This window comes from Eucyclogobius newberryi, unplaced genomic scaffold (genome assembly GCF_026437365.1).
Source record: "Eucyclogobius newberryi isolate DKJ021-1_F unplaced genomic scaffold, fEucNew1.0.hap1 SCAF_20, whole genome shotgun sequence".
Lineage (NCBI taxonomy): Eukaryota > Metazoa > Chordata > Actinopteri > Gobiiformes > Gobiidae > Eucyclogobius > Eucyclogobius newberryi.
Genome location: NW_027315835.1, coordinates 25,668,564 through 25,692,906, shown reverse-complemented (window position 1 = coordinate 25,692,906; position 24,343 = coordinate 25,668,564). Strand labels below are relative to the sequence as shown.

Genomic DNA, 24,343 nt, shown 5'->3' with positions numbered 1-24,343 from the left:
CACGAGCCGGGTCCGCCATCTTGAATGATTTGGAACGGGGGTGGAAAGCGCTATTTCCGTATCTCAGTGTGACGCGTTAAAACCTCCGACTGGGATTGGTTGGTAAATGGATTACCGACGATTTCATTGGCTCTGACTCCAATTCCAGACCCTTACGCATTCGAACAGAATGTGGGCGGGGCTGGCGGGTTAGGCAAGAATTTCCCCATTGTGGGACCATAAAGGTTATCGTATCTTATCGTCAAAGTCTAAAAGAGCTGTTTCATCTCATATTTCTGTATCTCATGTATCTATTTGCATAGAAGTATGGTTTTAACTTTCTATTTCCATGGAATCATACGGGTGACTTCCACGCCGGAAAGTTCCATGGAATGTAGTCCACATTGTCTTTTAAGGATGCTCTTCTTTTAGTTGTTCCAAGTGGTTAGGTTTGGAGATGTTTTCCAACAAATACATCTTGATACTGTACTTGACCTTATTGAACTGTTTTTTTATGATAACATATTTTCCATATGAATCCAGTCTCTCTGTTTATGGTTTCCCATTCCTCTTTACTGTATGAACGTGTTCTAAACCCCAGCGTGTCGGTGCCAACAGCTCCAGGAGGCCGGAGAACACAAAAGCACCATCCATCATCTGCCGCGCCCACACACATAAACGTCCCGCCTTCCCACTGCGTCCAGGGCACTTCATTTTATGGAGCTTTTCTTGTGCTGATGTCAGGAAAGTCTGCACTCCAGGCCATGGCCACAGGACTGGGAGGAAGAGGAGGAGGAAGAAGAGGAGGAGGAGGAGGAGGAGTTACATTGCTGTTGGTGTTAAATGCTCAGGCTTTTCTGTTCAGCGTTGGCAGTGATGATGCAAATATACTTTTATGAGATTTTAACCATTTTACAACATTTTACATCCTCATTATGAGCTTGAAAAACATTAGTGTGATTGTGATTAGTGTTGGGCAGTAACTTTACTGTGTTTACTGTGATCTGGGGTGGAAACAAGTTAATTGATTAATCATATCTAATCTATTATTAGTTGTCAACTAATTTAATCATAGAATAATCACTTTCTGTAAAACATGTTGTGTGCTGAGAGAAAAGGGTTTATGACTCAGGCAGAGCATTTATTACCCCCAAAAACCTATTCAGTTGTAAATAAACAGTATGAAGACGCTTTCTACTGGAATCTCTTCAGCTTCATCTCAGTCAAATTCTGTAACTATATCATATTCACAAGCTTAAACGAATTGATTGATTAATTGAATTAGTGAAAAGATAATCATCAGATTAATTAATAACCAAAACAATCCATAGTTTCAGTCCTTCAGTAATCAGATAACTTTGTAGTAATGCAGTAATCTAATGCAAATTGAGTAGTACATCACATTACCAGGTCCAGTAACTTTTAGTTCTTTTTCCACAAATCAAAATGTGTGAAACCCACAGATCTGTGTCGTGAAACCACAGCCGTGAACCACAACAAATGCAGTTTGGTTTATGGAGGACTGCACACTTCTGCCGTGGTTCATTTGAAATTGGATAAACTAAACGTTTAATTAGTCAGTGTTTTTAAAGATATTTCTGGTCCGTATATGTTTTATTCGGCAGGAGAGCTGAAGTGCAGAGACATTTGTGAAATGGTTTAGGCCTTGAAGAAAACGCACAACACTGCAGTGGTACAACCGCACACGCGCAAAACCCTGATCCACTGCACCACCGGGAGCACACTTTTACTTTTGTCATGATTTCATTTCAATCAGTATCCAATTACTTCTGAAATAAAATTATAAGTAGTTTTTGAATTACACTTCATTCAGGAACTCCCACAGCCCGGTAGAAACACAGCCTTTCTTTAATAGTCTTGTTTTATGTAATCTTTGTCTTTTTTTTTGTATTTAAATGTCCGAAATTCAAAAGTAATAGATTGAGTCAGAGATCATAACTGAACCACCAGAACAAGCAAAAAGCGCAGCATTTCTTCCTGCACTGTTCATGTTTTTTATGTTGATGAAAACACATTTATTGTATATTTCTGAATTGACATAATGCACCTCCCCACGCTCTAATTAAGCGCCTTTGTTTTCTCCGATTGAGTTGAGTGAGTAATTAATGGTGCTGTTTGTGCTGTTGAAGCTTTTCACGCTGAGCTCATGAAAGGTTCCATTTCCCTGGTTGGATTCAGAATGTCACAAACTCGTTGTGGGTGTGTGAGTTCACAAAGAGTTTTAATGAAACACGACTTAGATCAAGGCCTCAAGCACACAAATGTATTCTTCTCTTGTAGTTTGTATTCTTCTCTTGTAGTTTGCTTCTTCTTGTAGTGTGCGGTGAATGAATGAATGAAATTTGGATTATGAATTTATCAGCAAGCCATGGTGATGTTACATTGAAGAAACTTTTTTGATTTGTGCTGAACTATGACTAAACGTTGACGTAAACCTGGGCTGAATGAAGCCTAGAACAGGTCCACAAACCAGGTCTGCATCAGGACTAAACTGGTTCAGCAATATCTCTTATTTGTAGTTGGTTTTCTCTTGGCTAAAGTGGATTAAAATCATACAGCCCTAATCATACCTTTTATATGTGACAATAATGTGCAGTTATCTCGCTTTAGTATAGCCTTGTGTGAATACATTGTAAATCGTATCTGAATTCTTAATCATAAGGTCGATCTCGGTAATCCATTAAGAACATTAAGTAAATCCTTTTTTTTTACTTTTTATTTTAAAATTTTACAAAGAATAAAAATAATATATACAATGAAAAAAAAGAGAAAAAATGTGTAAAAAGAGATGGAAAAAACGCATCTGGGCAGGACCAGGACAAGTAAAGAATAAAATAATAATTTAAGAAAAACATAAAAAGAAAAAGAAAAGAGGGGTTAATGCAAACAATGTAAAAAAAGAAAGAAAAAAAAATAGTCCCAAAAAGAGTCCCATTATTTATTTAATTTTTCCATTTTCAAATTGAATCCGTAGGTTCTTTTTTCCATGGTGCATGTCAGTTATTACGTCCGTCCAGTCCTGAATAATCGGAGCAGTTTTTGTGTCTCTTTTCCTCTCCCAGAAGTACTCCAAAGATCCATCCATCCATCCATCCATCTTCTGCCGCTTTATCCGGGGCCGGGTCGCGGGGGCAGCAGTCTGAGCAGGGACTCCCAGACTTCCTTCTCCCCAGACACTTCCTCTAACTCCTCCGGGGGGATCCCGAGGCGTTCCCAGGCCAGCCGAGAGACATAGTCTCTCCAGCGTGTCCTGGGTCTTCCCCGGGGCCTCTTCCCGGTGGGACATGCCTGAAACACCTCCCGAGGGAGGCGCCCAGGAGGCATCCGGAACAGATGCCCGAGCCACCTCAGCTGGCTCCTCTCGACGTGGAGGAGCAGCGGCTCTACTCCGAGCTCCCCCCGTGTGGCCGAGCTCCTCACCTTATCTCTAAGGGAGCGCCCAGCCACCCGGCGGAGGAAACTCATTTCGACCGCTTGTATCCGCGATCTTGTTCTTTCGGTCACTACCCAAAGCTCATGACCATAGGTGAGGGTAGGAACGTAGACCGACCGGTAAATAGAGAGCTTTGCCTTTCGGCTCAGCTCCCTCTTTACCACAACGGTCCGATGCAGCGACTGCATCACTGCAGCCGCTGCACCGATCCGCCTGTCGATCTCACGCTCCATCCTTCCCTCACTCGTGAACAAGACCCCGAGATACTTGAACTCCTCCACTTGGGGCAAGGACACCCCACCCACCTGGAGAGGGCAAGCCACCTTTTTCCGGTCGAGAACCATGGCCTCGGATTTGGAGGTGCTGATTCTCATCCCAGCCGCTTCACACTCGGCTGCAAACCGTCCCAGTGCATGTTGCAGGTCCGGGTTTGATGGAGCCATCAGGACAACATCGTCTGCAAACAGCAGAGATGAGATCCTGTGGTCCCCAAACCGGACCCCCTCCGACCCCTGACTGCGCCTAGAAATTCTGTCCATAAAAATTATGAACAGAACCGGTGACACAGGGCAGCCCTGGCGGAGTCCAACATGCACTGGGAACAGGTCTGACTTACTGCCGGCAATGCGAACACAGCTCCTGCTCCGGTCATACAGGGACCGGACAGCCCTGAGCAAAGGGCCCCGGACCCCGTACTCCCGGAGCACCCCCCAAAGGACACCCCGAGGGACACGGTCAAAAGCCTTCTCCAGATCCACAAAGCACATGTGGACTGGTTGGGCAAACTCCCATGAACCCTCGAGCACCCGATGGAGGGTATAGAGCTGGTCCAGTGTTCCACGACCGGGACGAAAACCACTCTGCTCCTCCTGAATCCGAGGTTCGACTATCGGTCGGATTCTCCTCTCCAGTACCTTGGAATAGACCTTACCCGGGAGGCTGAGGAGTGTGATCCCTCTGTAGTTGGAACACACCCTCCGGTCCCCCTTCTTGAACAGAGGGACCACCACCCCGGTCTGCCAGTCCAGAGGCACGGTCCCCGAACGCCACGCGATGTTGCAGAGACGTGTCAACCAAGACAGTCCTACAACATCCAGATACTTTAGGTACTCAGGGCGGATCTCATCCACCCCCGGAGCCCTGCCACCGAGGAGTTTGCGGACAACCTCAGTGACTTCAGCTTGGGTGATGGATGAGCCAGCCTCCGAGTCCCCGGTCTCTACTTCCTCTTCAGAAGACGTGACTGAGGGATTAAGGAGATCCTCAAAGTATTCCTTCCACCGTCCGACGACATCCCCAGTCGAGGTCAGCAGGCCTCCACCCGCACCGTAAACGGTGTTTGTGAGACACTGCTTCCCCTTCCTGAGGCGCCGGACGGTTTGCCAGAATTTCTTTGGTGCCGACCGATAGTCCTCCTCCATGGCCTCCCCGAACTCCTCCCAGGCCCGGGTTTTTGCCTCTGCGACAGCACGAGCCGCGGCTCGCTTGGCCTGCCGATACCCGTCGATGACCTCCGGAGACCTACAAGCCAGAGTGGCCTGATAGGCCTCCTTCTTTAGTCTGACGGCATCCCTTACTTCCGGTGTCCACCACCGGGTTCGGGGGTTGCCGCCACGACAGGCACCGGAGACCTTGCGACCACAGCTCCGAGCAGCCGCATCCACAATGGAGGCGGAGAACATGGTCCACTCGGACTCAATGTCCCCAGCCTCCCCCGGGACATGGGAGAAGCTCTCCCGGAGGTGCGAGTTGAATACCCTACTGACAGAGGGCTCCACTAGACGTTCCCAACAGACCCTCACAATGCGCTTGGGTCTGCCAAGTCTGTCCGGCTTCCTCCTCCGCCAGCGGATCCAACTCACCACCAGGTGGTGATCGGTTGACAACTCTGCCCCTCTCTTCACCCGAGTGTCCAAGACACGCGGCCGGAGGTCTGATGACACGACAACTAAGTCGATCATTGACCTCCGGCCTAGGGTGTCCTGGTGCCACGTGCACTGATGGACACCCTTGTGCTTGAACATGGTGTTCGTTATGGACAATCCGTGGCTAGCACAGAAGTCCAATAACTGAACACCGCTCGGGTTCAGTTCGGGTAAGCCGTTCTTCCCGATCACCCCTCTCCAGGTGTCACTGTCATTGCCCACGTGGGCGTTGAAGTCCCCCAGTAGAACAACGGAGTCCCCGGTCGGTGCACTGTCCAGTACCCCTCCCAAGGACTCCAAGAAGGCCGGGTACTCTGCACTGCTGTTCGGCCCGTAGGCCGCCACAACAGTGAGAGACCTGTCCCCCACCCGAAGGCGGAGGGACGCGACCCTCTCGTTCACCGGGGTAAACTCCAACACGTGGCGGCTGAGCTGAGGGGCTATCAGCAAGCCCACACCAGCCCGCCGCCTCTCCCCGCGGGCAACACCAGAGAAGTGGAGCGTCCAGCCCCTCTCGAGGAGATGGGTTCCAGAGCCCAAACTGTGCGTGGAGGTGAGGCCGACTATATCTAGTCGGTATCGCTCAACCTCCCGCACAAGCTCAGGCTCTTTCCCCCCCAGCGAGGTGACATTCCATGTCCCCAGAGTTAGTCTCTGTGTCCGGAGATCTGGTCGCCGAGGCCCCTGCCGTCGACTGCCGCCCAGATCTCTCTGCACCGGCCCCCTATGGATCCTCCTGCGGGTGGTGGGCCCACGGGAGGGCGGCCCCACGTCGCTCTTTCGGGCTGTGCCCGGCCGGGCCCCGTGGGGTAAGACCCGGCCACCAGGCGCTCGCCATGGAGCACCCATCCCAGGCCTGGCTCCAGGATGGGGCCCCGGTGACGCCGATCCGGGCGACGTGAACTGCCTTGATTGTGTCGTCGTCATAAGAGGCTTCTGAACCGATCTTTGTCTGACCCGTCACCTAGGACCTGTTTGCCTTGGGAGACCCTACCAGGGGCATGAAGCCCCCGACAACATAGCTCCCGGGATCATTCGGGCACTCAAACCCCTCCACCACGTTAAGGTGTCGGCTCAAGGAGGAGTACTCCAAAGATATCCATCCATTATGTCCATGGCGGAGGTTTTGAGGCCTAAATACATTGTTCCAAAATTCAGTGGGATGGCGGGATCAAAAGCGTTTAGTAGTTCCAAGTTTGTGTCTTTCGGACCTCACCGATCTGCCATTCGCACTCATGTTTCAGGACTACAGTTTACAAAAGTCCTGTCCCCACAGTTTAACGCCCCCTGCTGCTGTTTAAAGGTCTTGCGTTGTTTGTACATTTGGTTAGAACGCAGTCGATAAATAAACGTTAAATATCACACGGTGGAACATTGCAGGCAAAGCAATAATAAAAGAAAAGCAGATGCTCATACAAAATGTTACACAGTGCAAACCTATTTCCTAAATCTTCTGTTTGGTTACTTTTAGTTTATGTTGTTTGCGCTATGAGTTATTAACAGTAAAAAAAGTGCTGCCTCGACAAACAATACAACAATACATACTATTATTCTTTGTTATTCTTGTCCTGGAATGCCGTTATCCCATATAGCCCAATAAAAGCGACTAAACAGAATAGATTGTTCTCATTTTTGCCGGTCAGCAGTTAAGTTACCTCATGTTCTGTTCCTCTTGCTCTTGGGTCTGTATAATTATTGTGAAAATATCAGAAGTTAAAATAGAAAACGTACCACAGGTTTTAACTCACTCACACTGTTGGAAAAAGAAAGAAAAGCAACTGACTTACAATATTACAAATGTTGTTTTTTGCTCCACTTTTCTGTCTATGTAACTTGACCTATTTAAGTGCATTTTGAAACTTTCTCATGCTGTATTTGCACGTAGAATATTCCTGTGTTATGAGTTCCAGTCATGTCTAATTTTCCTTCATGATGATCTTTTCACTCTGAAGTAACTGCTGCAGCTCCTGATCACGGGCCACTGCCACTTCTGTCAAGCCTATTCAAGTGATTTATAATAGAGCCATAACAAATCTGGTTAAGACAACAATTAGGTCAAACCACTGTGTTCGTTTGAATAATTTAAATACGACATTGGTCAGTTGGCAGAGGAGCTCAGAGTGGAAACTCGAGTCCACAGACGAGAAACAACCATTGGGTCATCAGCTTTATTACAAAGAAAACCGTAATACAGCACATAGTCAAACAAGATTTGTGATAATATAAAATCTCAGTAGATTTGTCTCATAGCTAATGTACGGTCTCTTCATCTTTATCAAAATTTGTCTTGGGTTTAAATAATTTTACCGTCTGAGAGCAGATTCTGAGTTACATCTGATTTGAATTGTTTCTCAATAAGATTTTTACTTACAATAAAAAAAACTCTGATTCTAAAATATACAAAAACACAACAACAAAAAAGTATTTAACTTCCCCACAGAAAATGAAATAAATAGTTTATCATTCTGCACAACACAATAGTTTTCTTTCTTAAGATCAAGGCAGTTTTACGGAGGACATCTACAAGAGGTTAGATTTTAACATTCATTGTGGCTCATTCTAGATAAGGTAGATCTAATAAGGCCTCACGTAAGATCTCTTATCCCTGGTTAAATGGAAAAGTGCTGGCAACATTGCGCCTCTGGAAAACCTCTAAACTGGAGGTTCACAGACCTTAAGAATGTTCTCTCTAAACAATTTGATAGATGAGGAAAGATCAAAGCACTTTTTTCAAATTGATCCTCCAATAAGGAAAATCTCAAAGTGCTATTAGATACCATTAGTTCTGTTGTGTCCCCTGCTGGCTCTGCTGCGCCGGTGCTCAGTAAAGTTGACAGCATTGAATTTCTGATCTTTTTCACAAACAAAGTCAGAGACATAAAAAGCACATTAACACTGTCATCTCATGGCTGTCCCCCGCGACCCGGCCCCGGATAAGCAGAAGAAGATGGATGGATCGCCTGGTTGTTCAGCCCATGACAATCTTACCTCCCTAAGAGTGGTTCTTTTTTACTCCTGTTTCATTGGAAGACATTACGGCTCTTTTAGCTAAAATGAAACCTTCTTCCAGCTGTTCTGATGTTCTGCCTACGAGAACATTTTTGCTGTCACCCAACTGTTTTCCAACTAATTTAAGCATGCTGTCGCGGAGCCTGTACTTAAAAAAACAACATTGGTTTTATGGCCAAAATTCTAGAAAAAGTTGTCTCTAAACAGCTCACGACCTTCGATCGCAAACCAGACCATCTACGATGCTTTCCCGTCAGGGTTTTGGAATCCCTATTCCACAGAAACTGCACTGCTGAAAGTGTCTAGTGACATCATGATGTCCGCTGACATGTGAAATGTACTGTCCTGGACCTGCTGGATCTTTCCTTTGCATTTGACACAGTTGATCATGGCATCCTGGCAAAGGGTCTGATTGGAATGTAAGCTGGCAGAAGCTTTAGTGTCTCCATCAAGCCTGCTGATTTATTGTGTAGCGTGCCACAGGGATCTCTCCTTGGCCCGCTCCTATTTCTTTTAAATGTCTTCCCTCTTGGCCAGATAATCCAGCAGTTTAGTGATGTTTCCTTTCATCTGTTTGCTGATGACCTACAGTAGTACCGCTCGTTTAAGTGCTCTGAGGCCCACAAACTGACCTCCTTAACCAGCTGTCTGTCCCAAATAAAGCAGTGGTTTATACCCTCATTGTTGCATCAAATTGTACTATCCCCACCATCAAACAGCATTTAGCTGACTTAAGCTCTTCTGCAATAGCTAAAATCAGAAATCTTGGAGTGACATTTGATGAGGATATTAAGAACTGTTTTTTTCCAGTTGCGCAACATCTCAAAGCTTAGATCTATGTTATCTATGCTTTTTGTCTCCTCGCGATTAAACTACTGCAACAGCCTCTTCACCTGCCTTAACATGAAAGAGTTAGTTCATCTGCAGTATGTCCAAAATTCAGCTGTAAGGCTTCTGACTCGTACTAACAGGCGAGCCCACATCACACCTGTTCTAAGAAATCTTCATGGGATCCTTGTTTTGTACCGGGTCCAAATCTCAGTTTTGAACTTTCAGGCGCTACGTGGGCAAGCATCTCTGTATATAAGTGATCTCAGGTCCATAATTTGCTGATCAAATTTGTTTTAAAACTCGAGGGGGTAGATCTTTCAAAGCTGTCGCACCCCCCGACTCTAGAATGATCTTCCTCCCTTTCCTGTGTTCTTTGGACTCTGTGCATGTCTTTAAAACACATTTAAAGACTCACTTTTTCAAACAAGCCTTTTAACTTTTCAGTCACTTATGGTTTCAAATACATTCAAGAAAAAATGTAAATGAGAAAAAGCTGTTTGAGCAGATCCAGGAAAGACATCGGAAATCTCGGTCCAGAAAAGTGCAGTGCTAGGAACAGCAAAGATACTGCAGAACCCTCAAGCTCCCAGGGGCCTCTGGTAGGGTGAGGTGAGTTTCACCGAGGCCGACATGTACCGGCATTAGGGCTGCTGCGCCACACATATATATATATATATATATATATATGTGTGGCGCAGCAGCCCTAATGCCGGTACATGTCGGCCTCGGTGAAACTGAGATAAACCCCAAAAAAGATTTTCGTTTTTTTGCAGAATGTGCTAGTTGAAGTTATGAATAAGCCCCTGTGTGCGTCAGATAACACTATTGGTTGTCTTAAACATATACATTAAGCTGTTAAAAATGTGGAGTTTTCGGGTCTTTTTCCTGCTCTCCTGGGGGGCGTCACCTTTTTCTAGCCAACGTGTTGTTTACATTTTCCATCAATCAGCTGTGATCCGCATGGCTACAGCTGAGTGCTCCGTGTTTTCCTATATCTATATATATATATATATATATATATATATATATATATATATATATATATATATATATATATTATTCATTATGAAGTCTTTGTTCATGCTTAATTAGTATCAGTATCAGACCTGTAACCAGGCCTTGTGGCATCACCTGCTTGTCGCCATGGAGATCGACAAAGCCATACTGCGGAACATTCCAGACAAAAAAATAACATCTCCATAAAGAAAAACAAAGTCTAAAGTCTAAGACGCACAACTACAGTAGATGGCGGTAATGTAACACTTGGATACTCACCGCCATAAAACACCAAAGAAGAAGAAAAACAAAAGGTGATAGAATAAAGTCTAAAGAATAAAGTAGATGGCGGTAAATGCACCTTGCAGTTTGCAGCCAGCCGCCATTAAAAAAGCAACAAGAACAACAACAAAACCAAATGGTATATCCTCTACTTTCAAGTATAAAAAATTTTCTCCAGGGAATTCTATGCGTTTTGCTCTCCAAAATTTCGGCTTCAGCTTCCAAGTATGCCCCCACACCGTACTTGTCATCCATCTCATACACAACACTAATTTGTATTCTCTGTGTCTCTCTTTCTCCGCAGCACAACCCAACGCTCCCAAAATCCACGAAGGCTGGTGGGCGTACAAGGAAGTGGTTCAGGGCAGCTTTGTTCCAGGTAGGACTTTGATGCTTTACAACTTCTTTTTGTTTTTCTTCTCCCTCTTTCCTCTTTCTTTCTCCTTTTTATACACTTTTATCTTACACTTTCTCACCTTGTCCTTGATCGCAGTTGCGCACATCACGATAAACATGTTCCCACCTTGCCCACGGCGCACTCTGATTTCCCCCCCTCGTCCTTCTCGCAATTGACATTTGCCACTTCTTTTTTTTTTGATTGACGGCCTTTTCTTCCACATCCTCCGTGTTGGTGTTTCTTGCCAATTATTTTTATGCTTTTTCTGCTGAACCATGCCACTTCTGCAAACGCCTGCAGGTGCGCGTGTGCGAGTGTGTGTAATAGATGGGAAGTAGTCGCTTTATGGAGGCCAAATGTCGTGGTAATGAGAGAACAATTAGGATAATTCAAATAGAGGGCGTTTAGAAGTTGTTGAGGCAGAGAAAAGGAGAGAGTGGTGGAATTGGTCGTGGATAGGAGGTGAACACTGGGTAGAAAATATGTTATGCAATATATTTTAATTGAATCTGAAATTTTAATGATGGTGAGTGTTAAAGCCGAACAGCTGCAAGGTTCTTTTTTCTTGGAATTATCTAGATAAAGCTTTTGTAATAGTGAGGAACAGACGACTGGGGGTGTTGTATCAGATGTGTCTTTTTAAACAGACGAGAGGGATAGATATATTTTGTAATGCGAAAAGTACTACTCATAAGTATTACTGAACTTTTACTGAACCTTTTCTGAAACCTTCAACACATTTGTTTTGTTTTGAAGAGAAGGGTTTGCATGACAAAGTTTGGCTTCTGTCCACACTATGACTAGTTCTGATAATTGCTTTTGTTTGATTTTTCAGGTTTCAGGTTAAAAAAAAGTAGCTTAAATATCAATATTGTCAAATATCGCTTTAATCAAAAACAACAGCAAGACAGATTGGATAATGATATCACGAAATAAAAATATAGTGATGTCAATCAATCAAACAAACATTTAAAATGCAACTCAAAGTGCTTCACATACAACAATTAGCAACAGACAAACAACGCCCAAAACAACAAATTGAACGCCCCATTGTTCCTTCATAAGCACTGAAGAATGTCCTGATGATGTGTTCTGTATCGTTGTTTGAGATCACATAGTTAAAACAGAGAGAATTGTGGGGACAGTGGTGTTAAGCTTTGCCCATATTGCGTGAAAATAACCATTTCAATCCAGTCTATGTAGAATCTTCTCTCTATTTGTGGTGATTAAAGTGAGTAGAGAGAAATCATCTTCGTTTGCTGAGCTCCGACTGCCAAACTGCACACCCACAACATTTTCCTAAATTGTACCCAAGTGTGAAGCTAGCAGGGCCGTTTGGAGCTGCATAGAGGCCCTGTGTGAAACGCTGTGTGGGGGCCCCTGTTTGCTTAACTGAAAGGGAAAGAACACGTCCCTCCATATAGACGCTCTAAACCGTTTAATCAGCAGAATGTTCATCATTCCAGAATGGAGCCGAGGCAAAATGAGGCAGACTGAAATTACTGATAAATAAAAGGAACTTCTGCCATTTTAGGTTTGTTTTTAGCGTTATTTACCTGTATTGTATGTTCTTTACCATCAGAATAACATCCACTCAGTCATACATCATTTTAACAGTCTCCATGCTGATTGTTCTGGCGTTGCCACTTCCGAGTCTTTCAATTGTAAAAAAATTAAAAACAGTTATTGGATTGGATAATGGTCCGTGGTGAATTTGTCTGAATAATTGACTTCAAATCCCAACGTAAAATAGATGTAGAGACAACATCACACACATGAACATTCACCAGAGTTACATCTGAGTTGCAGTTTGAGTTTGAAATTACAGTCAAATGCAATTTTTACAGCCATTTTCATAGACATGGACGACTCACATGGGAATTAAAACACAGACAATTGTCATAATTATTACAATTTACCCAAAGTTCCCAGGTTTGACGTTCTGCCTTGAGGCCCCAGAAGTGACTTTGGGGGGCCCCCGCTCGACGTACATAATCTGCAACTTCCCTGGAAACCAATGAGACTTTCTCGAAGGACACAAATAATTGACTCTTTGCTCTGCTTCTGAGACCACTTTTACATCTTCTGCCTCGTCCTCAGCGGGACACTTTCCAGTCCGAGCACTGAGCAGCTGCTGGGCCTGTTAGCCGGATTCACGACGCTCCTGTGACCGTGCCCAGAATTCCCAAGCCCATTTCCATTGGCATTTCATGGATACCCATAAAAGAGAATGGAACGCTATTCGCTGCAAATAAAGCTCAATTTAACAACATAGAGAGGAATAACACTGATGCTGGCGTAATATTCTCTATGGGAGCTAGTACGCAGGGTAAATGATTGGTTTAGTAGCTTGGAATTGTCGACAAGAGACCTTAAAACAAATGTTATGTTTTGGATAGAATTGTAAACCTGGCTATACCGAATTGGCAGTTCTGTTTCAAAGTGCGTCGTAAATCAGGTCTAAATATGAAGTGATTGTGATATCGCACAAACAAATTGTGACTAGATTCAACGCCATCTGTCAGAATTCCCAAATGCAACAGGAAATGGTTCAGATTTAGTTTAAAATAGCTTTTCTGTTTGTTTAATTCTTAAAACACAGCTGTGACGGACTTTTATAATCTTTTAGTCAATGAAAACTGTGGGAGAAATAGTGTGTTGCATTAAATGATATATGAATATTGCCTTCAATCTTATATAAATTCCCTGGCAATAAGTCACACACCGTTTTTTTTTAAAGTTTTTGTGACTTGACGGAAATGGTAATCTATGAAGTAATTTCTTGACAAGAATGGAAAACACAAATGTTACAGCAATACGAACATGCAAGCATCTGTCAACATGTGTAATCAGAATTTAGTTTTTTATTAATTTACTTATTACATTCCCAGTAGCAAAAGCATGCAATCTGAGTGCAAGGCTTTTGGTTCTATGCCGCAGTTTTACAACCAAATTATTTGTAACAGTCTTTTATCCATTTTTCTATTCTTTGATTGAGTTGAGAGGCTATTGCAATATCTGCTGTGCAATGGGCTTTTTTTAAATCCCCACCATGTTATATAAATTACACTTAGTTATTCATTTCAAATTAGTTACTAGTTAGTTACTAATTCATTAATAAAGCAGGAACAAAGAGTTTATTGAGAATGACGCAGGTTTAACGAGCTTGAATCATTTTCAAGTGAACTTAACTTCTTGTTCTTTATGTATTAAGTCTTTGGTCATGCTTTATTCAGATTAGTCAAAGTATAGTTATTATAAAGCATTAACTTTTTCTTTTTTTAAATTATGCAACTTGTAAAATATGATTATCACTATTTTGTGATTTTATGTTGTATTTCTGTAAGAATCTAATGACACTAAACGTCCTCTTTGACTAATTCAAGAGAGCAAATACATTACATAAATATCACAGAAAACGTATATACTTTAATATGTGGATTGGCTTCACCCTTCATTTGAATTTGATGGAAAATTTGATAGAAAACTTTGTGTCTATGAATGTCTGTTACTCCTGCAGACCAATACGGAGGTGTGTGAAAGGGAGGTCGCACCATCAAAGGCCTGTTTTTGAAGCTGACCTTTCCAACATGGCCGCTCTCAATTAGCTTTAAATTAGTCAAAGGTCAGCAGCGACAGCGCCGCGTCATACGACCTTTGCTGTGGTGTTAAACGACCGAGCAGAGGCACTGACCAGGAGGAGATGGCCAAAGAAACACATTTGATCTGGAACTCACTACATGTGTATTCATTATATTCTGTGTGTATGCTGGGTTCACAAGTTTGTAAAATAAAAGGACATGTGGCAGTATTACACAATGGGGTTGTCAAAATTCAGATCTGAATCGATACTAAAACTATTACAAAAACTAGGTACTGATTCCTTTGTTTTTAAATATTTGCAACAGTTTCAGAATGATTTTGAGCTTTAGTAGAACTAGTATAAGACCACATGGTAACAAAGAAAGTGCTATTGTTTAATATTGATTTTTGAAGTTCATTCAAATTAAGTTGAGTTGGGAACATTATATTGCTTATGATGTTGTTTCTGGTTGCTTATTGGCCTTTCCCCCCCTTTTTTGTTGTTGTTACAATGACATCAGCCTTTACGATCAGATCATTATCAGCAATGACAAATGGGATGAGACAAGGTGGCATCCTGTCACCTATGCTCTTCAATCTATACGGAAAATCTCTTTATAATATAAGACAAGCAGCGTGCTGGGACTCTTGTGGTAAAAGTGCTCCGGACAAAGACATCCTCAGAGTGTGTTTTCTGCTTTTGTCCTGTCTGGAGCAGCTGACCTCTAACCTCTGTGACCATGTGGACATTCAGAGACATTCAGAGCTAATATGCAGCACAAAAATGGCATATGTGTGCAGATAATGTGAAAATAACTTGCACAAACTACTCTATATTGCCCATTTGTAGTTCAGATTCAGATTCAAAGAAGTGGCGGATGTCACATAATAATGTACTTTGTATTATATTGAAAGTCCCTCTCGTTGGACGAGTTCCAGTCTGTTGTTTTTTTGTAAAAATAAAAGATAAAAAAAAAAAACAATTCCAATCTAAATGCTATGATTAGAGGCTTTGGTTTCTCAAAATGATTAATTAATTTTATACATTCCATAACGCCTGTCCAGAGAAGTCTCAATTTAAGTTTGAACTCTGGAGGAAGCGTTTGTATGGACAATAGATTTTATAGTATTGTGTTGTTGTCTTTTGTTTGTTTGTTTGTTTGTTTGTTTGTTTGTTTGTTTGATTGATTAAAATGGGATCAGCATTTGATTCCATCTAATGTTAAATACTATAACTGGCTCTTATCAAGAAACTTTTTATGAATGTAATTAACACAACATATAGACTGCAAGCTTTGGTGATCATGTTTTAATATTTTTTTTTAAGAACAGGTCTGTTTTATTACAGTTTTACAGACTGCTATCATTGGAAACAAGTGCATTTGATGTGAAAAGAAAGATTTTCTCAATTTGTCAAAGAGACAACAGTATATTCCCCTGTTTGCTATTGGTGGGCATCAACATGGTCAAAAAACTAGGACATCTGGGACATGTCTTGTTTAAAACTGGGACAAATCAATGGTTTTGGATGCATCTGCAGGGACACAGGACACAGGGCTCAACACTGGGACTGTCCAGGGTAAATAAGCACATCTGGTCATCTTTTTATAATGAAGTGAGAGAATGTTCCAGACCAAGAAGCATCAGAAATGAGTTCCATCCGAAGAAACATAATACTCACTGATATACAAAGCTTTCTTATTAAAATAGTCTTGCTCATTAGTGTCTAACCTCGCTGCTCTCAACTGAAACTCACAAAACAAAAGATTATTATATTGCTTTGAGGTCAACTTGAGGTTTGGACCAGATAAAGTATAAGATATATTTCATGTTTAACAAAGTAAGTGTTTGCTTTTTGTGCATACGGTTCATGTGGGTCAGACAAGAAGAGTTTAAAATAGAAAAGTGAAAATTACAATGTTTTTCTGTTAGATATTTTGGGTTGAATGATGGAGCACCTTTTTGCTGTTGTAAATTGTTAAAATCAAACAAATGTATTAATTAATAAATCAAACGTTATCTTGATGTCATTTTGAACATCAAGAAAATCAAGAAAAGAGTGATATTTTACTATCATTTAATATCACAGCTCAACAGAACTTGAAAACAGCAGATTTCGGGCAAAATGTTTCAAAGTTATTCTGTTACTGATCCTCGGGATGAGGTCCGAATACAACATGTAGACAACTTCAATCTGTCTTGAACAAGATAATTATTTCATTTTATAGTGTTTGGGGAAACACAAAAGTGACTGTTTAGGCGATCCAACGTGGGCCATGAGAAGTGTGGCTTTCAAAGCAGTCTGGCTTTTAGCTTTTGGCTTTGGGACGCATTTAAGTGAGATGATTGGACAAGAGAGAAAGCAGACAAGTGAAAACAAGGCAGATTGAAACTGAGAAGTATAATTTCACACCAAACGCTTACTTGATCTTGTGATAAACAGCCATCTTCACACTAATGCTAACTTATATGTTGAGCTCACATGCTAGCACACGTTAGCACGAGCTGTTTCCTGTTTTTCGATGCATGGCATTAAGACCCAAAATCCGTGCCGCCACTGCCATTACGCACATAACCCGGAGGCAGTTTGGATTGAATGACACAATAGGCTATTTGTGCAGCAGCTGCATTGTTCCTTTTGGAATCAAACTTGGAGTAGGCCTACTCTGCTTTTGGTTCTTCATCAATTAAAAACTAACTAGGACTTGAGGGCCGCCGCTCTCTCTCTCCCTCCAAGTGTGAGAAGTGCAGCTCCACAAGCCACGGTTTAAACAGACGCTGAGGGATCAGGGCCAAAGCTGGGAACATATAGTTTTCAGCCTGTAGTAGAAGAGCAGGAGAAGGGCTTCAGGTAAAGCAGGAGCAGGGACATTTAGGGACTGTGAGGGCCCTCATAATACATTTGTTACTAATTATATTACATCTAAAATGCACCAGAATACAGAAAATTATATGATTTTTACTTAGGGCCCCAGACCCCACAAAGGATTGTGTTTTATAAAATTGTATTTACATGTATATATATATTAACAGAAATAAACAAAAGAGTCAGTTTATGGTTGTATTATAGACATCAAACCATTACGCATTATTTACATGTTCAAAGTGGGTTGGGGGCCGTCCCAAAACATTAAGATAAGATAAGATATTCCTTTATTGTCCCACATGGGGAAATTTCATTGATGCAACACAGGTAGATACAGAGGTAGATACAGAAGAACAGATCACTTATAGGAAGTCTGAAAAACACTTTCAGTAGAAGATCTCCTATAAATAAAAACTCCCATAGACAAATACATAAATACATAAATACCATTGCATGTGATCACGACAGTAATTGCACATGAATATGTGTCACGACAGCACATGGATTGCACATGAATTTCACAGTAATTGCACATATGACGGAATTGCACATCAGTATTAGGTTAGGTCAGTATTGCGAGTGTTCAGGACTAACAGTGTTTGTTATAAAGTCTGACAGCAGCAGGAAGGAAAGACCTACGAACCGAAAATGATTGTTCCAAGCCATAATGCATCTAACATCATCCAAAGTGAAAATGCTCGTAGAGGCGCAGCGAAGTGAAATAAAGCACTCTGAAGCGAAACTGTGCCACTCATGACTTGAGTGTGATGTCCCCAAATGTCAGCTTTCACCCACAGCACATCCAGAACCTGCCCCGGTGCTCACCCAATCTCCCCCGGCTCCTCTCCCATCAGAGCGTATGTAACCCAGGGGCTGTGCGACGATTAGCAGGGCTTTCCCCGTGTCAGTGACACCTCACTCAGACAGGCTGAAAAAAGTGGAGTGGTGTGGGAGATGTGGCCACTGTGTGTAAAGTGTGTTTATTAGATATTTAAAGCAAACACAATGTGCATTGTTGTATTGTATTCTGTATTGCAGGGAATGACCATTGGGAAATAAACCAAAGCTATTTTGCCCTGACATGCTAATGTAAGCACACATTTATAACATGATTTGAGGCAGAAATGCTCAAAACGAGTCTGGTGTTGATTTATGGACTGAAAAACAGCACAGCAGACCTGCGGCGCTCTACTTTAGATGTCACAAATCTGGACAATCTGAAAGTGAGAGTGTTTATCTGAGGCTGAGAGCAAGAAGACAAACGAAGCCAGTTTGAATGATTCTAAACACAACTCAACAAAAATGAAGCAAGAGGTGAAAAATATATGTAATACATTCAATCATTTACAATAGGCTACTTGGTAATTGACATTGTAAAATAACTTCAAAGATGCTGTCTACTTGTTTCAGTGCAGCTCATATTTCTTTTCCTGCATGTTTCATACAATGACAAAAAAAGAATAATCTTGCATTTATTTCATCAGGTATTTTTTTTAATTCATGGTTAAAAGTGTTTTTTTTAATAATCTATGCATCTTCCAATTGAGGAACACTGCACAGCTCAGAGGGACGTGGTCTCATTATCCATGCCTTTGTGCCATTAAGGCTGGATTATTGTTATTCTCTGTGTATTGGTCTCAGCAAGTCACTGACTTTGTGGCTCCAATTACTACAGATATCTGCCATATCACTCCAGTTCTGGCCAATCTCCACTGGCTGAGAAAAGAGTTCACTTTGTGGCCAATCCCCGGCATATTTGAGTGAACTTTTCCAGGGGCATGTCCCAAAAAGGTCGCTAAGGTCGGCGAATCAGGAAAAGCCACGGACAATCTATATGACAAGAGGTGACCTAGACTGTGGAACGCTCTCCCTCACAAATCAAGGAACGCCGAGTCCACTAATTCTTTCATAAAAGACTAAATCTGTTTAAGAAAGCGTTTCCAATATCGCCCAACCCTAACGAGCCATAAGTTTAGCCTTCTACATATTGTAATATCTTCCTCTTCCATTCCGTCCGATAGAGCCGTACTTAATATTTGAGCAGAAATTTGAGCGTTTCTATTCTGGGACTAGAGCAGACTCCCTCCCAGAAAAGCCCACAGAAGACTGGCTGGTGTTAGTACAGGATTTAAATGTTGAACTGTCGACTTACTCCGCGTGAGTGAAATCAATGGGGATGAGTGGTGGCGGTAATTCTATTAGCCATTGTTAAACATCCATAATGAGGCTCAGTTTGGGGGACGTTGGGGCTTTGCATAATTCAAAACAATTAGAATTTGGAGTCGTATGTTGGAGAGTCTGGAACTTCACCATTGTGGGAAATAAAGGTTCTGTTATCGTGGATATCCGGAGTGTCGTTGCAGCTGCTTAGGTAATGATAAAAATGCTCTTGGTTCTAGTGATGAAAGCTTGTTCAAAAGACACAAATCAGGTGAAAACTTCCATTCATTTAGCGTGGACATTTGAAGCATTTTTGTTAGTTTAATCAACTTTTGCTCTCCATTCTACTGCGGTAGTTTGACGTTTAAGCGCCCTCTTCTGTCATCTGTGGGAATGAACAATAGAATATAAATACCTGACGCCCCTGGGCAAGAGAGCCGTGCGTTCATTGTTAACACGATTTGAGCGTGGAGTGCAGTGATAGTTTATGGACTTCAAAACTTTGCAGAAGTGACGCAACAATTCAGGAAACTCAGAGCTCGTAAACACAATGAATGACGTGCAAATTAAGCTAAATACGAGTTAATTACAAATGAGCTCACCTGGTATTGTTACGAATGAGTCCTTTTTATTGTCAGCTTGTGTTAAAACCAAGAAACAGTGCTTCTGACAGAGCAGTGCCTCCAGTTAGCTTCACATCCCTAGCTAATGTCAATTAACATAATTTTGACTTTATTTGGTGTAATTATACCTGTTGTACATGTACATTACCGTTTTACACATATTGAGTAATTATTTGTGGAGAAAACATTGAAAAATCTGTGGAAAATGTCATGAAGTGACTCATTCCAGTCAAATTGTATGCATAATTTGCACACAGAAACAAGCTTTTTGACCCTCTAAACATCAATTCAACAAAATAAAGTCACTCTCATATATATATTTTTTGTCAAATAAAAAAAAGTGACATTAGATGAGTTTTTGCCGTGTTTGTTGGGTAATTTCCTAGTGTGATGCCATCAATTACAAACAGGAAGTGCAATTATAAACCTAAATGTGCTGTTGTTATTTTTTATAATTTTTAGCCAAATTCAAAATATATTTATCTTAACTGCATTTTAGTTCAATGAGTCATCTGACCTGCCCTGGGCACATTAAAAGTGTGAATTGAACTCCTCTAAGGTGTGAATGATGTATTTAGCATAACCGTTCACCCTCCTCTTATTAGCGCACTCTGATTCGGCCTCGTGTTTCCTTTGTTTCAGTTTAGGCCTGAGGATGGAGGTGTAAATGCGGTGGTACATTAGACCCCCGTTTCTCTTCAGAGATGGATTGCATTCAGAGACTAATTGAAAAAGCCAGAGAGTTGCGCAGACAGGCAGGAAGCTCTGGATGTCAACAAAGGAGACAGTTTTTTGGCATCCGTGACATGAACACTCACAGTGATAGTATTATTGCCAACATCTTTTTACATTTAGTTTTTAGACAACATTGCTATTCCTTTATAAAAACAGAATGAATCCGCATTATAAATATATATATTTCCTTCCCTAAACCAGCATTTAAACTAACTCTAAATCAATGTAGCGAGCTAATTGGCAGCTACTTTGTGCACGTTTGGCAGGTAGTCGTCTCTTCTCCCAGTGACAATCGAAAAGCAATTAACGGAACACAAGACACTCTCGCCGCGCACCATTTCAGCCGCTGCTTTTATGTAAAGAAAATTGATCTCCAATAAGTCAGTGCCAGCTTGTTTGCACCGTGCCCAAGTCCTGATCCGAGAAGGTCTCTTTGATCTACTGTGTGCGCCCTTGAAAAGGGAAAATATGGAAGGAAAAAATGAGAAAACACATTTTTATTCTGATTCTGTTCTTTTCCTTGTTTGGGATCGAAAGGCTTGTTGGGTTTAGAAAGCTGGTCTAGCTCAGGGTTCCCCAACTACACATCATCGCTCTTTTAAGTGTAAGTCATCACTGTGTAGGTGTTCAAAAAATAAGTCAAGAATGATGCTTTTTTCTTTTTATGATGCAGTTAAGCCAATTAATAAAATATAGGCCTTTTGCTGCGTTGGCTCCTTTCTGCTTTCATAATTGAGTAGAGCTGGGTTTCGATTCTCAGATCCCATCCGATTCGCTCCGATTTCGATCTGATTTCCGATTCAATCCTATTTCGATTCGATCCGGGGGTTAATGTTATTAAAAATAAAAAATGTATTTGAACCGTTTCCTTCACTTCATGACTGTGTAGAGAAGCAACATATTAAAACTAGTATTATATCAATATTAAACAGCAAATCTTACAAGTATTGGTAGTTACTGATGGAAGGCTGATGAAAAGGTTAAGGGTCAATCTACCTTCAAGAAAGATAATGCAGGAGTCCTAAATTATCTTTCTTGAAGGTAGATTGAAGTTCACTGAGGGAAATGTAGAAAATAATTTTAATTTAAAAAAAAAAAAAAAAAAAAAAAACGATCTTTGGACATAGGAATCGATAATCGGTCATTAATATGCGAAAAAAATCGGAAAATCGATCATTTCAACCCAGCTCTATAATTGAGCCAGTGTTGCACCGAAAGATTTATAAAATATAACAATAGGTCTAAATATATTCCAATTCTGAGCTCCTCTGTTCCTTGTGCTCTCTGCTGTTGTCTGGCTCTCACTCGGGACAGTCACACAAGTAACACAATTCTGATCGTTTTCAAGTCAAGTTTACTGTCAAAACCTGACTCTACGCCACAAAAGAACATTTGCCAAATAAACAAATGCAAAGTTATACAAAATCAACAGTTTTGAGGACAATCTCAACGAGGCGTGAACGTTGTGTGAGTTCGCTAGACATAATTCCAGTCCGTCATTATGAAGATCCCATCCGTCATGAACTAGTTTTATCCATCAGTCCGGGGCGTATTTTACCCCTGATCTTAACAGTTATGGGAGTCTTGGCAGGGGACGTTCCAGGTCAAGCTTCTTCCACCTTCACGATGTAAACGCTGGTGTAAAGAGGCTGGACTTGGCCGCTGGAGGGAGATGGGGCAAGTACATTATATGGTGATGGTGTTTGAACCGATGACTCTTAAATGTGGCGTTCAAATTGGCGACCTGCGTGGGTGGCTTTTGGAGTCATATTCTCATATACAGGGATAGAAAGAAGTGAGCTATAAAACGCTTTGATTTTCCGTTTTCCAATTTGTTCCCAAAATTTAACATCTCTCTCTCGGATATAACATTTGATTGCTCATTGCTATGTGATTTTGGAACCACTTTGAACAAAATAAGAACTGATGGAAAAGTAACAGCCTCCTCTGTCACAATCTTTTGGCAGAATGACTCATATCCAGCTCTTTTATTAACAGAATATGGAAATAAGCTCCTCTTGCTTGTTTCCTGTGCAATCTGCACGTAGAGAGAGTGGGTTACCTTATCACACAATTCAATATTTGTCAGTATTTTGTATGAGCCCTGGATTTTAAGAATATCCAAGACTGAAAATGGCTTTGGGGTCCGGACCAAAGGTTCTGAAGGTCTGGATTAGGACCAAGATCCACAGTTGGGGACTGCTCTGGATTTTTGGACGAGAATTTGATGAGAACTTGATTTTGATACTATGAATGGTTAAATATAGAATACTTATAAATTGGTCACCAACCTGGTCCTCCGGAAGAGGTACTGGCGGGTGCCTTTGTTTGAGCGAGCCGAATAAATATCCGCATTGGTTACACCCGACGACTTCCTGGTGTACGGTCATGGCTTTGGGCATGTGCAATGCACCTGCTACGTTTCAAAAACTTATGTTTGTCCGCTTTACCTTTCTGTGAGGCTTCTTGATTATTTGGTTATTGGCTCTATTCTTTGGGAAATTAAGGGATGGAACCTTGTGGTTTTTGTGGCCTGAATAATTTGTTATGTGTTTTTTGTTAAGCACCTTAACAAATTTATTCAGGGACTTTGGGTGGGGGTGTTAGGTTTGGGCACTTTTCCTCCCTATTGGTTATAATAATATTTTGTCTGTTCAGTTTTGTCTAATGATCTGTTTAGTTTTTTTTATTAGATTGGCTCCCGGCCGCCGGTGCGCGCCCTGGAGCCTTTAAATGGAGACCGGATGGGCTCATGGCTCTCTCTCAGCTCGGCTCCGCCCATCCCGCTACGGTCCAGCTTCGTAGACGCACTCGGCTCGCCTGCTCCCAGCTGGCTCTCACTAGCAATAGCACTAGCCTGTTTTTTTTTGGCCTGGTGGGACCGGTAGTCCCATTTTTGCTTTTGTTTGGGGCTAAATAGGGGGTTTGGTGTGTCTTATTTTTGTGCTTTAGGTAGAGATGTCGGCACCGGCTTCAACGGCCCTATACGGGGCTGGCCCGGATCGCTCCTATTTTATTTCTGTTTGGCTGGCCCACCAGGTCCATCTTTCTTTTTATAACTTTGGGGTGATTTTTAGGGCACGGGGTTCGAAATTTGGCATTTATTTTTGGTGAAAACCTAATAAACTTGTTTAAACTTGTCTTCGTCTCCGTTTAAATATGTTAAACCTCTCTTCGGGGCCATAACACTTACTACTGCTGCTGCTGCTGCTGCTGCTTACGCTGCTGCTTACGCTGCTGCTGCTGCTGCTGCATGAATATATGATCAAACTAGACAGTAATACCATAAACCAGTAAAAGCAAATCCAGATGAACATTCTGAATTGAGGCCATTTCAACTGGATATTCGGTTTGTGGGATGTGTGCGGCAGGTTTGATCCAGTGTGCCGCTCCTCTCCCCAGTGTGGGATCAGTGCTCGTACAGAGGAGAGGAGGCTCACTGACAGCCAACGCCACGCGCCAGGAGCCGCTGTGTGAAGGCCCCACCACGCAGCCTCTCTCTCG

At 42.0% G+C, this 24,343-nt stretch overlaps 1 protein-coding gene across 1 annotated transcript in view; it reads left to right on the top strand.

Moving 5' to 3' along the window:
• ca10a (carbonic anhydrase Xa) overlaps positions 1-24,343 on the top strand; it is a 379,387-nt gene that overhangs the window by 42,187 nt on the left and 312,857 nt on the right. The window contains exon 2 of the mRNA XM_072456909.1: positions 10,781-10,855. Within this exon, the coding sequence (XP_072313010.1) occupies positions 10,781-10,855 (75 nt within the window). The remainder of the gene's footprint in view (positions 1-10,780; positions 10,856-24,343) is intronic.